The sequence below is a fragment of the Euleptes europaea genome, chromosome 1 (assembly GCF_029931775.1).
Source record: "Euleptes europaea isolate rEulEur1 chromosome 1, rEulEur1.hap1, whole genome shotgun sequence".
NCBI classification, from domain to species: Eukaryota; Metazoa; Chordata; class Lepidosauria; order Squamata; family Sphaerodactylidae; genus Euleptes; species Euleptes europaea.
This window is the reverse complement of record NC_079312.1, coordinates 145,709,683-145,725,581: the sequence shown is the minus strand read 5'-3', so window position 1 is coordinate 145,725,581 and position 15,899 is coordinate 145,709,683. Positions and strand designations below refer to the sequence as shown.

Here is a 15,899-nt window from a genome sequence, read left to right as displayed (position 1 = left end):
CTGAGAGCACCCCAAACCTTGCCAGCAAGACCTGTTTTCTCTCTTCTAAGTTGTAAGGTTAATTAAAAATTTTCTGGACAAAAAGTTCAGATAAAACGGGGAAAGCTAGACAAAATCAGTAACTAGAGTATGTCTATTTACTTGAATCTCAAGTGAATTATATAATATTGGGGCAATGAGATGTTGGAGAACTGAGATGTACAAGTGAACTTCATTTAGCCTGACTGATAAATCTTCAGGTTGGAATGGCCAGTTGTCTGGTTGCCAGTGGCAAGTGAACATTGAGTCCGAGTGACTAGAGAAGACTTGGTCAACTGGGGGGAAAAGTTAGCAGAAACATCAAAAATGAATAACAAATGTCTGTTGGCAGAGAAATACTACATGCTAGTAACTTTTGTAGGTTTACTTGCAATCCTGCCTTAAATCACAGAAAGCTGGATTTCATTTCTAGCAGAACCTTGTACTTGAACAAAATCACCCCTTAGGAAAGACATTTTCTTGAGTGTCTTTGGGTTGCTTATACACATGTGTGATCATCACTTGGTAACTACATCCTCAAATGAAGACCTGGCAAAGGGGAATGGGACTTTATAGATGAAAGGTTATCTGTAACATTGTGTATCACCTTGTGTATCTTGAACACCTTTTTCTTTTTCAATGGAATTAGTTTCTTATGTACTTGATGGCTGGCAGCTGAATGTGTAACCAAATGTTGTGTACATGTGTGGGTGAAGCAGGACTTAGTAATTAGACAACTGTAAACCATCATTCTCAAGATCCTGTGTGCTCATGTTGCTAATCTAAGCTGAAATGTATTACATTGCAAGTCTAGGCTAAGAATACTATCCTTTTGGGGGACCTCCTAGCTCCACGAGTACTCAATTGGCTAATCTCGAAACTGTTCTGCTTCTGTTTTCCCCTGTTGCATTTAACTTCCTTGCAAGACATGCTGGGAGTTGGTATTCCTCCCGTTTATAGCCCTTTCTACCTTTGTAGGACTTGCCCTTGACACCCACTGAACGGAGAAAAAGCAACATCCTGTGCTGTCGAACCTGCCACCATGGGGAACATTTTTGGCAACCTGCTGAAGAGCCTGATCGGCAAGAAGGAGATGCGCATTCTTATGGTGGGGCTGGATGCTGCTGGGAAGACCACTATTCTCTACAAGCTGAAACTGGGAGAGATTGTCACCACCATCCCAACTATTGGTATGGTCTCTGTTCTTATAAGTGCCAGAAGTGCATTCTTCTCCCTTCAAGAGTAAAATTAGTCATATGATGGCTGCTTGATGCAAATTATCATATGGTTATTCCACTTTGGGGGCAGCTGTTCAAGCAAACACCTAACTTCCCCCAGTGAACCTTATCCATTCAATCTTCCCTACTTCACCTGGGGGGAGGGTTTCTAGAGAGCTACAACAGCTTTCTCATCATTAATCTTAGTCTGGTGTTCCTACCTGATGGGGTATGCAGTGGGCTTAATTAGAATGACTCAGAACTGGGAGCAGCTAGAAGTGGAACAAATAATCACTTGGAACAAAAAAAGCCTATGATACCAATAGCTCGTGTACATCTGACATTATTGGGGTTCCAAGGCTTCTACCTTGGCTTTGGAACGTAGATTCATTGAGGCAGGGGCTCTCTCATACCTAGGATGTCTGGCTTCTGCTCACTGGAGTGGAATGGGTTGTCAGACTGTAAACTGAGAAGGCTGTCACTCTAACTTTGCAAGCACCCCTTTGTCCTATGCCATACCATTAGCACAAATTTCATCATCAAACCAACTTAAGGAGTAAGAACTGACATCATGTTTCCTACAGTAGCCAGACAGATGCAGGACATGAAGGCCTTCCGCTGTTAGCAGTGTCTAGGATGCAAAGGTATACTTTCTCTAGACATGGAGGTTTCATTTTAGCCGTCAACTTGCCCTGAGCCTGGTTTGACTGGAATGAGGGTGGGCTATAAATTTAAAAAATAAAACAAATAAATAAACTGATGGTAGCTTTGTTTTTCAGAACACAAGGTGCTTATTAGAATCCTGAAATTATATGCTTTCTACTTTTTTAAAAGCAAGCTCCTTTTTCTGGTTGTAAGCATGCTAGCCTGGTCCTAAAGGTTCAGAGACGAGAAGAACGGAATGTTTTTCTGAAGGCATTTTGAGGCCACTGTTGCTGTGCAACCTCCATTCATTTTAGGGGTGGGGGTGCTTGTGCTAGAACCCTCTGGAAAAAAACAGGTTGTGTTGTACCTTACGATTTTCCATTCATATGATTTTTGTTCAGTTATGTTGAAGGGATGACTTACTGTGAGTAATTGGTGTTAGTAATACTAGAGCTCATGGTTTCTTGAATCCACTGTTGGGATTCTGCTTGGATTGGAAAGGTGTGAAATATGACAATTTGGTGCAACGTGTGCTTAAATTCAGCTTCCCCATGGCAACATGTTCACTAGTGAGCACTTTTTCCTGGTAAGCCTGAAGAGTAGAATCATAGAATTAGAGTTGGAAGGGACCATCAGGGTCATCTAGTCCAACCCCCTGCACAATGCAGGAAACTCACAAATACCACCCCCCACACACCCCCAGGGACCCTCCATGCCCAAAAGATGACCAAGATGCCCTCCCTCTCATCATCTGCTTATGGTCATAGAATCAGCATTGCTGACAGATGGCCATCTAACCTCTTCTTAAAAACCTCCAGGGAAGGAGAGCTTACCACCTCCCGAGGAAGCCTGTTCCACTGAGGAACCTCTCTCACTGTTAGAAAATTCTTCCTAATGTCTAGACGGAAACACGTTTGATTTAATTTCAACCCGTTGGTTCTGGTCTGACCTTCTGGGGCAACAGAAAACAACTCGGCACCATCCTCTGTATGACAGCCCTTCAAGTACTTGAAGATGGTTATCATATCACATCTCAGTCTTCTTCTCCTTCAACCTTTCCTCATAGGACTTGGTCTCCAGACCCCTCACCATCTTTGTTGCCCTCCTCTGGACACGTTCCAGCTTGTCTACATCTTTCTTAAATTGTGGTGCCCAAAACTGAATTCAGTACTCTAGGTGAGGTCTAACCAGAGTAGATCGTGTCATCTGGACACTATACTTTTGTTGATACAGCCCAAGATCGCATTTGCCTTTTTAGCTACCTCATCACACTGCTGACTCGCGTTCAGTGTTTGGTCTACTAAGACCCCAAGATCCTTTTCACACACTACTGCTCAGACAAGTCTCCCCCATCCTATAATTATGCATTTGACTTTTCCTACCTAAATGCAGAACTTTACATTTATCTTTGTTGAAGTGCATTTTATTAGTTTTAGCCCAATTCTCCAGCCTGTCAAGATCATCCTGTATCCTGGCTCTGTCTTCTACCATATTTGCTACCCCTCCCAATTTAGTATCATTTGCAAATTTAATAAGCACCCCCTCTGTTCCTTCATCCAAATCATTTATAAAGATGTTGAACAACACAGGGCCCAGGATAGATCCCTGAGGCACTCCACTAGTCACTTCTCTCCAAGTGGATGAGGAACCATTAACAAGCACTCTTTGGGTGTGATTTGTCAACCAATTACCGATCCACCGAACAGTAATAGGATCTAAACCACATTTCCCAATTTGTCAACTAGAATACTATGTGAAACCTTATCAAAAGCCTTACTGAAATCAAGATAAACTATGTCTACAGCATTCCCCTGATTCAGCAAGGTGGTAACTTTGTCAAAAAAAAAAAAAAGAGAGAGAGAGAGAGAAGATTACTCTGACATGAGTTGTTCTTGAGAAACCTATCCTGGCTCTTAGTGATCAGATCCATCCTTTCTAAATGCTCAAGGACTGACTGTTTGTAAATTTAGGCCCACTTGTTAACTGGTAGTTGTTGACAAAAGAACTACCATTTTAAGGCCAAGTCTATCTCCCCACTGGTATTCTGGGTTCTAGCAATGCCCATACTCATGCAACCATGACCCTTGGGCTTGTGGAGTGGCTCTCCATGGTTATGGCCTTTGAATGTCTTTTGTGTTTTGTGATACTCCGCTCTTTGGCTCATAGGAAGGGCTAAACTTCTTGCTGTGTAAAACTGGGTTCTCACCTTTCTTTTCTCTTAGGGTTCAACGTGGAAACGGTTGAGTACAAGAACATCAGCTTCACTGTGTGGGATGTGGGTGGCCAGGACAAGATACGGCCCCTGTGGCGGCACTACTTCCAGAACACCCAGGGTATGAGTAGGGGGGGAAATGGGCAGGTGGGGGCTACAAAGCTTCTTTTCTTTGTGACCTTATTTCCCTGGTTCAGGACAGCAGCTATTGCACCCTGTTTGCATATTTGCCTTGGGAGAAAGGATTTGAAATTTTGAATTGTTTTTTTTTTCAAGGTTAAGTTGACTTGGTCCATCATGGGCTCTTGACTCTTGCTTATTTTTTACTTCTGTCATAATTTTCTCTCCAGTGGGGACTCAAAGCAGCTTACAACATCATTCTCCTCTCCTCCATTTTATTCTGACAACAGCACCAAAACCTGTGAAGTAGGTTGGGCTGAGAGAGTGTGATTGGGCTAAGGTCTCCAGCAAGCTTCCACAGCAGACTGAGGATTTGACCAGGCTCTCCCCGATCTGAGTCTGACACTAGCCATTTATACTATGCTTCCTAGGAGATCAACAGTAGCAGATGGCCATCTCTGGTGGGTGGATCTCACAGTTCCATAGAGCAGAGCTTCTTAAACTTTTCCCATTCGCGAGCCCTTTTTGCCCGAGAAATTTTAACATGACCCCAGGTACATAGGTATATAAAAGAGGTATACAAATCAAACATTTACTGATAAAAGGTTCAGAAACCTTTTACTCTTGCCAAATTTTTCCCGGACCCCACATTCAGTGACAACCCACAGTTTAAGAAGCTTTGCCATAGAGTAATACTGTGACCTCTGAATGACCCAAGAAAGTCAGTGAGGGCATGTGGCTGAAACACCCTGGGAGTTGGCTACCTTTGGAACCTCTGAGGAAAAGAAAAAGGAATTATCTTAACTTAGATGAAACATTAAGTAATATTTAATTATACAAGTTCTTTGCCAGTAGATGATGCTACCTACAGATGTTGAAGAAATTTGCAATCAGGAGTTGAGCAGGCAGAAACGTCTGGCAGCTCTTGTTTTTAAAAGCAGAAATGGTCTCTGGGCAGAAGCGGTCTCTGGGCAAGTAAGAATTGCCATCGGTGATCAAACGGGGACGCAGTTTTGTAAAGGCTTCTCTACTTCTGTCCACAAATGACTTACTTGGATATATGTGAGCCAACAGGCTGGTAAAAACCTTTGTATGCCAGACTTTTACATTGACTTACTTGCAAGACTGGCATAAAATCATTTAGTTCTGGATGGGCCTTATATGACCCCTTGGGTCAAATCCAGCCTGTCCTGTTTTAACATTCTTGGCATTGCACCATCAAGATTCTGATTTCCCAATTTCTTGTGTTCAGCATCCTGCCTGGAAGTTCGTGGTGCTTCTTGGTAAACAAACTGACAAAGCGAAGCCTGATTTTAACTAATGAATTTGAATTTTATGCTGGTTTGAAGTTAGGTCTTGCTGTAGAATGTTCAAAAGAAATTAGTTTAAAACTTTGAAAACAAGCCAGTCCAGCCATGTGTCTTCTGGGGCAAGGGAGGGTAGTGAAGAAGGAAGAAAAAAATTCAATCATTGTGATGTCCCCCAAACTCTTTATTTTTGCAAAGACTGGAGAAGAGTCTTAATGAGGCTGCCAAGACCTTTAATTTAGAACAATGTGATTTACTACTACCCTTTTCTGTTCTTGAGGAGAAAAGACGGTTAATTTCCTGAGCAGAGCTTTGCCTCCCTCTTCTTTGTGAAGACATGGGATTGTGATCTACTTACCTACCCTCTATTTCTTTTCAGATTGCTAGATTTTTTGAGCCCCTGGTCATTCAACCTGAAAGCCAGTGTGGTGTAGTGGTTAAAGTGTCAGACCATGATCTAGGGAGATCTAGGTTTCAAATCCCTACTCAGCCACGGAAGCTCACTCTCTGATCTTGGGCCAGCCACTCTCTCTTGGCCTAACATACCTCACAGGGTTGTAGTGAGGACAAAACAGAAGTGGAGAACAAAGCTGCTTTGTGTCCCTACTTGGAGAAAAGTGGGATATAAGTGAAGTAAATACATAAACCCTATCACATGTGTTCTGCTTCTGTTTCAGTTCAAAGAGGCCTGGGATCTTGGCACTGTAATGGGGTTTCTGATAGGCGAGGAGGTATCCAACTTCTGGTCTCTAGCCCTTCATGCTTTTAAAAATGTATTTATTTACAAAATTTGTATGCCGCCTTTTTGCTTCACAAGGCAGATAACAATTTAAAACAGACATAAAAAAATTACATTTTAAAACTATTAAAATTGACCCTCCCAAACACACATCATTAAAACAATTGAAAAACAGAGTTGAAATGCATGCCAAAAAAGAGCAATTAAAATGTTGGTTAGGAAGGAGGGAATGCCATTTGAAAGAAGATGGCAGCAGAAGGGGACAGACAAATCTCCCTGGGAAGAGAGAGTTCTAGAGCTTTGGTGTGTTGACCGAGGAGGCCCTCTCCCAGGTTGCCACCCACCTAGTCTCAGAAGGCAGGGGCACTCAAAGAAGGGTCTCTGAACATGATCTTAGTGGTTGTGTGGGTTCATAAGGGATTAGGCAGTCCTTCATATATGTGGGTTCGAAACCTTATAGGGCTTTGAAGGTCAGGCACCCTGAATTGTGCCTGGAAACAAATAGGGCCAAGACAAGTGATATAATCCCTGTGAGCCACTCCAGTCAACATCCTGGACCCACTCCAATTGAAGTTTCAGAACACTTTTCAAGGGCAGTCCCATGTAGAGCACATTTCAATAATCTAATCTAGATGTAACTTGGGCATGCACCACACAGGGGTCAGATCTGTTCTGCCCAAAGAAGGCTGAAGCTAGCTAACAAAAGCTAGTAAAAGGCACTCCTGGCCACATCTGCCACCTGCTTATCTAGCAGTAGGTGTGGGCACAAGAGTGCCCCCAGACTATGGACCTGTTCCTTCAAGTGCAACACGATCCTGAATGGGCAGCACCTTAAATCAGACTTTCCATTCACCAGTAGTACGTCCATCTTGTCAGGGTTAAGCTTCAGTTTATTATCCCACATCCACTACAAAACTGCCTCCAGGCACTGGTTCAGGTTTCTACAGCCTCCCTGCACTCAGCTGCAAGTGTGAGATAGAGCTGAGTGTCATCCGCATATTGGTGACAGCCACCAGACCTCTGGATAGCTTCAGCCAGCAGTGAAAGAGCATAGGGGACAAGATGGAACTTTGTGGAACTCCAAAGGCCAAGGGGTTGAGTAGCAGTCCCCCAACACCACTTTCTGAAACACCTTCCAGGTAAAACCAGAACCACCACAGAACAGTGCCTCTCAATCTCAGCCTGGATAGGAGGTCCAGAAGGATACCATGAGAATCACCAGTGTCACACCCCCTCTGTCCATTTCCTGGCGCAATTCATCCACCAGGGCAATCAAGGCTGTTCCAGCCCCATAGCCAGGGCTAAACCCAAGTCAGCACCCTGGCACCATCTGACTCTGTCACTGCTAATGTAGAGTCCCAAGTTGGAATGGATATGAGAGATTTTACCTGCAAAGTGCTGAGCAAAATGGACACAGCACGCCACCAGGTAGTCCACCGCCTTCCGCAGGCCAGATCCTAACAGGCCTTCGACCACCTGGAACAGGTTCCACTAACCTAACACTGTTGTTTCTTTGCTGCCATCTCTGCCCCGGAGTACGCTTTAAAATGAGCTTTTGCCTGTGTCTTATGGGATTCGCCCTGAGTCTTCCTCTGCTGTATCTCTAGCTGACTCCCTTTTCTTTTAATTGCTTGCAATCCTTCATTAATCCAAGGGCCTACCTGAGTTCTAAAACTTGAGAGAGGGCACCTGGGAGTGATTGTGTCAACTGCCTGGGTCATCTCCTCATTCCAGAGGTCAACCAGGGCATTGACAGGAGCACCAACCATATCAACAGGAAAATTGCCTAGAGTCACCAGAAATGTCTTAATCTTTTATTTATATATCTATTTATCGTTGTGGTTATTGTAAGCTGCCCTGAGCCTGGCCCTGCTGGGAAAGGGCTGCGTATAAATAGAATAAAATAATAATAGTCATTTGGATTCATGTGGCTTTAGAGTAGATTATCTTAATAAATTCCCCACCCCTGAAAAGTCTTGGTATCACTGCAAATTTAAACCCAAGCAGGTAATAATAAGTCATTTGGATTCATCTGACTCTGGAGTGGATTAAATTTAATAGATCTCCCACCCCTGAAAAATCTTGGTATCCCTGTAAATCTAAACCCAAGCAGGTAGCAATCTGTCCATTACGAAGTAACTGTCGTGAATTCCTTCACCTTCAGATCACATTCCTTCTGCCCATAATGAAATACCAGATCAAGAGTGTGACCTACACAATGTGTAGTTATTACCTGAAACAAGGTCATGATTGTCATGGAGGCCATGACACCCTGAGCTGCACCTGACAAGATAGCCTTGGTGTGGATGTTGAAGTCACCTAGGATAACCAGTCTAGGAGTCCTGAACACCACCCCCGAGACCAGCTATGTCAGCTAAGGTAGGGAGACAGTTAGGCAGCTGTCTCTCAATGCCAACATTAGGTACACAGCTTCAAAACCAGTAGTGTCCTGAATGGGGCACCATGCTAGGGGGATCGAGTCTTATAGACTACAGCAACACAGCCTTCCTGCCCACCAGACCTGTGCTGATGTATCACTGAGTACCCTGGAAGGCACAACTGGGAGAGATTTACTGCTCCCCACTGCCCTAGTTAAGTGATACATGCTAGGTCAGCCCATCCTGGATGACTGCTGTTTTTTCTGACTCACCTGGCCTTTTGCAGCAGGATGTTATATCCTGGTGGGATGTTTTATATGGTTACCAATATCACTTTGGCTGGAAAAACAGCCAGAAGGGGAAACAGCATGTGGTTGTCTGCTGTCCCTTCCCCGGCCTGTTTTTCTCCCACCACTATATCACCCCTACCCTATACACTGTGAATCATGGCATCCTCTCTCACCCCATTCCATCTCCCCAAGTACATCTCTCCCACCTGGCAAAGGAACAGAAATAAAGACACTCCCACCTGGGTTTTGGAAACATCAGGCAAAAACAAATCCAGACCCACCTTTCATCTGGTTCTGAGTAATACACACACATGCAAAACCCAGCTCTCATCTGGTTAAAAAAACAAAAAGTGGCACACCCTCCCCCTCTTTCCTTCCAGTCCAAGAGGCCAAAGATCCCAGTTTTCTCTTTGGGTAGCTCTACCTGCCTTGGTTCCCCTGGAAGACACCTCTGTTTTGGTTGTGCATCCTTATACAAACATCCACCGTCTTTCTCTGGTAGGTCTGATCTTTGTGGTGGACAGCAACGACCGAGAGCGAGTGAATGAAGCACGTGAGGAGCTGATGCGGATGCTGGCAGAGGACGAGCTGCGAGATGCTGTTCTCCTTGTCTTTGCTAACAAGCAGGTAGGTCCAGGATGGGAGAAAGGGGTGCTGCGTCTTGGTGGAACAGGCTGCCAGCCAGGCTCCCCCTGAGGATTAAGTGCAGGGGAGGTGAGTCTGGAAGTAGTTCATCCTCCCCAGTTGCCTTCTAGCCTTTTCTGTTAGGAACAAGAGAGGTTTCCAGTTTTGAAATGTGGAGAAGACCAATATAGCAGCTTTCTCGTTTGCTGGCACCATGGATTTTACACTGCTGGAAGCCATAAGCTTCTATTCCAGTGAGCCTCTAGGAGAATTTGGGAGCTCCAGGCATGCAGCCGCATTGCTTCAGCATCACAAAAAAGGCTAAATGGAAGATTACATCCTTGTCAGGAGTAGGTTATCTGGATACTACATCACAGCCAGCTTATGACAACCTTGTAGAGTTTTCAAGGCAGGAGACGTTCAGAGGTGGTTTGTCATTGCCTGCTTCTGTGTCACACCTCTGGTATTCCTTGGAGGTCTCCCATCCAAATACTTGCCAGGGTCGAGGCTGAGAATGTGTGACTGACTCAAGATCACCCAGCAAGCTTCCATGGCAGAGTGAGGATTCGAACCTGGGTTTCCCAGTGTTATGGGTCCGCCTGATGAGGCTTCCTTGGATGAAGAGGATCTTGAAGCAGAAGGCAGTAAAAGCAAGAAGCTGCAGAAGGCTGACCAACCGCAGACAGTAGGGCCCTCCCCGTGCCTATAGCTGTGCAGCACAGTGGACGTACTTGTGGCAGAAGCTCAGCCTCAGGCAGTGTCACCAGATAGCCCCCACAGAGCCTTTGGAATAGAGGTGCAAAAGACTCAGGGCACAGCTACTCGATTGGCAAAAGTGAGCTAGATTACAAGCCCAACAAATACCATTCCTTGACTACATTAATGAGGCTGATGAACTTCACCAGGCAGGGAATGCTGAGACAGGGTAACAAGCAAGATCTGTTCACAGTGGGTAGCCGTGTTAGTCTGTCTGCAGTAGTAGAAAAGAGCAAGAGTCTAGTAGCACCTTAAAGACTAACAAAAATATTTTCTGGCAGGGTATGAGCTTTCACTTCAGGACTATTTAAGCAAGAGCTGGTTCACTTCAGGACTATTTAAGGAGGCAACTGTGTCCAACTCAATGTGGAAACAGCTTGTTACAACACCTCATGTTTGATGCAAACTCTGATAATGTCAGGCTGCTATCTCGATGTCAGTATTGTTTCTGTGTCTGTGCTGTACTGTCTAGCCTCAAGGTCGACCACACATACCAAGGCCCGGGAATGCTACTCCTGGGAAAGTGTACTCTGTTTATGCGTTGCTGATGCTTTGTAATCTCCCGCCATTTACTGCCTTATATTATCGTTTAGCTAGTGAGACTCTCATAGCTGCCATAGTTCCCTGTATGCACTGTATTGCCTTTTTGACCAGTAAAAGCCATCTGCTTGGATTCTATATGACTCTGTGGTGATTTCTGGTTCGAAGGGTCAGGAGCTTACATTATGGCAGCTAAGAGAGTCTCACTAGCTAAACGATAATATAAGGCAGTAAATGGCGGGAGATTACAAAGCATCAGCAACGCATAAACAGAGTACACTTTCCCAGGAGTAGAATTCCCAGGCCTTGGTATGTGTGGTCGACCTTGAGGCTAGACAGTACAGCACAGACACAGAAACAATACTGACATCGAGATAGCAGCCTGACAGATAACTCCTGAGACTTGTGTGACTCTAATCCTAGAATGGAAGCTTGACTCCTCATGTTGATTATGCTTCTGGTACTGATGCTTTGGATCTAGACCTACAAACAACACAGCATTTGACTTGGACCATTGCCTGATTATGCTACACGCCTCTGGCCCTCAGATCAGCCACCACCCAGGACACCCAGATCCTAGTCCCAACATTTTAACCATTACACCACGCTGTTGTGGTTTAAATAGCTGACTCGGCATTCACGGGTAACCTCCTAGTGTGTAGTTCTGCAGTTCAGTTACTTCGTTTGGTGTGGCTTGTAAGACAGTCTGCTCCTTCTGTACTCTGTTGCACAGTGTTCAGCAGTCAAAACTATCAGCCCTGCAAGGTGAATGGGGGAAATTGCTGTGTTCGTGCATGCCCCATGCCTAAAGGGTTTGTACATAAGAATGACTCTGAATTCTAGTTGTTGTTTTTTAAACATCACCATTTGGGAGGGCCCTTTGAAAGAGCTGCCTCCTGAGAAGCAGTACCCACTGCTGCAGTTTCTGTTGCTGAAGGGGCAAGCTGCTCTTTGCTTTCAGCTTGAAAGGTCCCGCTTGTCTCTTCCACTGGAGCAAATGTCAAGGAAACTTCTGGCTTCTCAGCACTTTCCAAGACCACTTTTTTTGTTTGCTGTGGTCTTGCAGTTAGTCTAGGTGGTCTTGCAACCACAGTTTAAAAAAAATCACTGGCCATGAGATTGTTCCAAATGCGATTTGCAGGAAAGTTAGAGTATCAGAGGGCCCTGGTGTGTTCCCAAGAACCCCTGTTGCTTCCTTAAAGCAAGCTTCTAGTTCTTATGGTTATGAAGAGATGCTTGAAAGCAGAGTCAGTAGCACCTATTGACATCTCAGCATCCATCCAATAGGGTGATTGAATAAACTTTCCCGCGCTTGGAGTTTCAGCATAGCTCCTTTTGCCCCCCCCCTCCAGGAGCAGAATAAGTTACACAAAATAGCAACCATTGCTGAAAGAGTTACACAAAAATGAGGCATTAAGTTTATACAGGATGCCAATTAGGGTTGCCTTGAACATTTTTAGTGCAGAGAATAAACAGCCCTCGGGTCAAAGGGAGAAAAATCTCAAACTGGGCAGTGTGAGCAGGGACGGTTTTAGTGATTCTGGTGCCCTGGTCAAAAATCCAGGATGGGCCCCCAGGATCGCTGCACTCCTTCCCACACACACCGGGGCCAAGCAAGGAATGGCCTTCACCCCATGCCGACGTGGGCAGGAGCCACTATTGCTGCTGGATGCCTGCAGCCTGAGGGCAGAGCAGGGGCAGGCAGCAGCAGGAGCCTGCTCTTCTTTCCCGGGGGTGGGGCTGTAGGCAGTTTCCCCCTTTCAAGTGTGGAGCCTGGGGCTGCTGCTCCTGTTGCATTGGGTGAAGTCAAGACGTTAAATAAGTAAGTATGTGGTTTTCTGGTTGGTTCCACCTCTTCTGGCAGCCATATTTGTGCTTGTGCCACCACCCCGTGTCACAATCCCCAAAAGTGCCCATGGGCTCAGAAAGGTTGGGGATCCCTGGCCTAAGCTTTTGCTGAAAGTCGGTGCTGATAGGGATGGCTGTTCCACAGAGAGGGGGGTGCAGAAAGAGTCTGAGGCTCCTGGAGTTATGGGGGTGCAGCCAGCTTCATGCTTTTTGTATGTCTCTCTGTCTCCCCTCCCAGGACCTCCCCAATGCCATGAATGCAGCAGAAATCACAGACAAGCTGGGCCTTCACTCGCTGCGCCACCGCAACTGGTATATCCAGGCCACCTGCGCCACGAGCGGAGACGGCCTCTACGAAGGCTTGGATTGGCTGGCCAACCAGCTGAAGAACAAGAAATGAGTGTGTGTGTGGGGGAATGGTGGGCTAAGCCCCTCTTTCTCTATTCCTTTTTGGGTTGATCCCCCCCTTCCCCCAGCGCATCCCCTTCCTCTCTTTTCCTGTCAGGTTTGCTTTTCCCTTGCCGGCACCGGTTGCTGTGGGGTTGGGATTGGGTGGGTTGGGATTAACTTTTGGTTCAATTTCTCTTTCTTTCTTTCTTTCTTTCTTTCTTTCTTTCTTTCTTTCTTTCTTTCTTTCTTTCTTTCTTTCTTTCTCTCGCTCTCTCTCTCTGGTTCTGGCTCTGCTGGGATTTTTTTGCACGGTCTCTGTGTGTGTGTGTGCGTGTGTGATAAATATATATATATATAGATAATAAAATATATGGGCGTGGTGGAAGGGATTGGGGTAAGTGGGGGTTGGGCGCCGATTCTGTGGCCTTTTTTTCCCCTTAATATTTTTTTTAATTTTTGGTCAGTTTTGTATTTTCTTGGTGGTCTGTGAAACTTGGGCTCTCTGACCAGAGGTGACCAGTACTCAGTGGCAGCTGCTTTCTTATTTTCCTGTGCTGTTGGTGTGGGTGGGGTAGGGAAGCAAAGTGATAAAAGTCAGGAGGCAGAGGGGCGTGCATGTGTGTATAGCCACAATGTGGGCTGGTAGGCAGAGACTAATGGATTTAACATGCTGTAAGACTGGAGCCCTTCTAGAATACAGGCTCCTTTCCCCCCTCCTGGTTTTCAGGTTTGTGAAGGAGGATGAACAATACCATTTCATTCCATCCCATCCATCCCCCCCCATAGTCTTTCCGTCGTCTATTGGGCAGCACCCCCTGCTGGCAACACTGAGATACTGGAAGTGCTGCTCTTCTGTGAACTTCCTTAACCATGCATGCGTTTAGCTACTCTGCTGTTAAGGAACTGCACCCTTTACATCCTAGGCCTTAGACCAAACGGCACTGGAGCTGTGTATAACTCATCTCTCCTGAGCCACGTGCATTCCTCTGTATGCCCCCCTTCCCCCACGGACCAACATTAATGGGCATTGGTATGGGCTGGTGCAAAAGATTTGGGACCACTGCTCTCCAAAGCTGCCCATGCAGACGTAGCAAAGCGTTTCCCCTGCCAGCACACACCTTCTATTGAATGTGTATGTGTGTGCGATACATGCACTTTGGCATCCCAGTAGATAAATAGTTCCATCATAACCAATGTGCTGTTTCCTGTCCTGGGAAGCTTCACGAGGGTGTATTTTTTCAGACTTACTAACTGCATAGGTATTGCCTCACTGGAAAGGTCACTCCCTTCTCTCATTCCTCCCCCTTCAACATGCTCTGGCTCTAGTAAGGTTATTTTTCCATGTTCGCGGAGGTGGAGGGGGTCTTCTTTTTTCCCCCTTTAATTATTTTGGGGGAAGGTAATGATTGTATTAGGTTCAAACCCAGGTCATTGCATGTAACTCTCTGATCTGCCTCTGGATAGTGTTGGTACTGTGTGCTCCCTTCCCCATATTGGCAAATATATATTTATTTGTTTCTTTCTCTTCTCCCCACACCCTGGAAAAAATAAACTCCAGCTCCCTTTGCTTGGTGTAGTGATCCCCCCCTTTCTGATTTTGTCCATTCTTTGAGACATGTGTGTTTCTTGGCCCCCTGAACAGTTGGATGCACCACGACCTCTGTGCACCCCCCCCAAATTGGATATTAAACTTGTTTTATGTAGCTGCCGGCTCCAGTCTGGTGTTTGAGGTTTTTTTTAATGCGCCTATCTGGTGATTGGTTTATATATCCCTCCACTGGTGACACTAAACTATTATTGCAAGGACAAAGGCAAACAGGATTAGGTGCATGGGGGGTGTTATTGAGGACCTCATTTCTTCTCTGCTGCCCATGAGCGTGCAGTGGAGTGATAAAGGGTGAAGCCAAACAGGGACGTTTTAGGCACCCCCCTTTGTGATTGGTGCTCTGGGCTCAAAAGGAGTTTTTTATTTGGCCACACTAGCTGTTCTCTTGGGAATGCCATTCAAAAATTGCTGCATTAATGTGAACAAACAGTTTAGTAGCACAAGATATGTGTGCTGTGTATACATGCCTCCCCCCACTCAGATCAGGGGTAAAAGCATTTAAAAGGGTGTAAAAATGAAGCAGCTTTTTGTGTGAGCATGGCTTGGGAGTGAGTTGTAAGACTTCCAGTGCTGCTAATTTAATTGGGCTTAGACTAGAGTAAGTCTGCATAGGGTTGGGCTGTTGGCGTGTTATGTTATGGAGCAAAGATTCTATGCTTTCAGAAAAGAGACAAACCTGAGCAGAATCTGTGTTGATGAGATTCTTTAAGTCCTGCCAATATATGCTTGCTATTTTTTTCCCTTTGGTGTCCATCATCTGTCCTTTTCAGTTGGGGTTGCTGTAGAGTGGAAATGGTTATGTTGCTACTGACTTTAATTAGAAACAGCTTAACTGAGCAGCGCTTAGCTATGGCAGCTGAGGGTGTGTGTCTTTGATCCAGAGTGGCATTTAGCCCCCTCTCCTTCTGTATTGAAGGGAGATATTGGATGAGCTGCTAAATCCCATTAGCTGCTAATCCAGGGAGGAGGCCTGCCCACCCTCAGGACATCAGATTGAGCTCTGTTCCACCAGCTGCTCCAGAATGAGAACAGGGAATGTCACAGTTGTAACAATGCTTCCCACACCCAAACTGCCTTGTTCCCTTTTTGATAGGTACAGGGGAAGCTTATTGACCATGGGGCTGGAAAGTGGAGACAGTTGGGTTTTAATCCGATGTCTTCAGATGCCTCTGTGCTTGGTTATTTTCCAACAGAAATGGGGATATCCCA

General features: G+C 45.5%; 1 protein-coding gene across 1 annotated transcript; it reads left to right on the top strand.

The window, feature by feature from the left end:
- The first annotated feature begins 1,011 nt into the window (after positions 1 to 1,011).
- Positions 1,012 to 13,231, top strand: ARF3 (ADP ribosylation factor 3). The gene is made up of 4 exons (XM_056860172.1): positions 1,012 to 1,208; positions 4,103 to 4,213; positions 9,429 to 9,553; positions 12,933 to 13,231. Exons 1-4 carry the CDS (start codon positions 1,061 to 1,063, stop codon positions 13,092 to 13,094), a joined length of 546 nt encoding a protein of 181 aa, XP_056716150.1. The 5' UTR covers positions 1,012 to 1,060; the 3' UTR covers positions 13,095 to 13,231.
- The last annotated feature ends 2,668 nt before the right edge of the window (positions 13,232 to 15,899 follow it).

Bases quoted from the DNA above. Each gene is read 5' to 3' on its own strand.
- ARF3 (XM_056860172.1), top strand. From the start codon at position 1,061: ATGGGGAACATTTTTGGCAACCTGCTGAAGAGCCTGATCGGCAAGAAG. The intron at 1,209-4,102 runs GTATGGTCTCTG...CTTTTCTCTTAG, and splicing joins CACCACCATCCCAACTATTG to GGTTCAACGTGGAAACGGTT. The intron at 4,214-9,428 runs GTATGAGTAGGG...TTTCTCTGGTAG, and splicing joins CTACTTCCAGAACACCCAGG to GTCTGATCTTTGTGGTGGAC.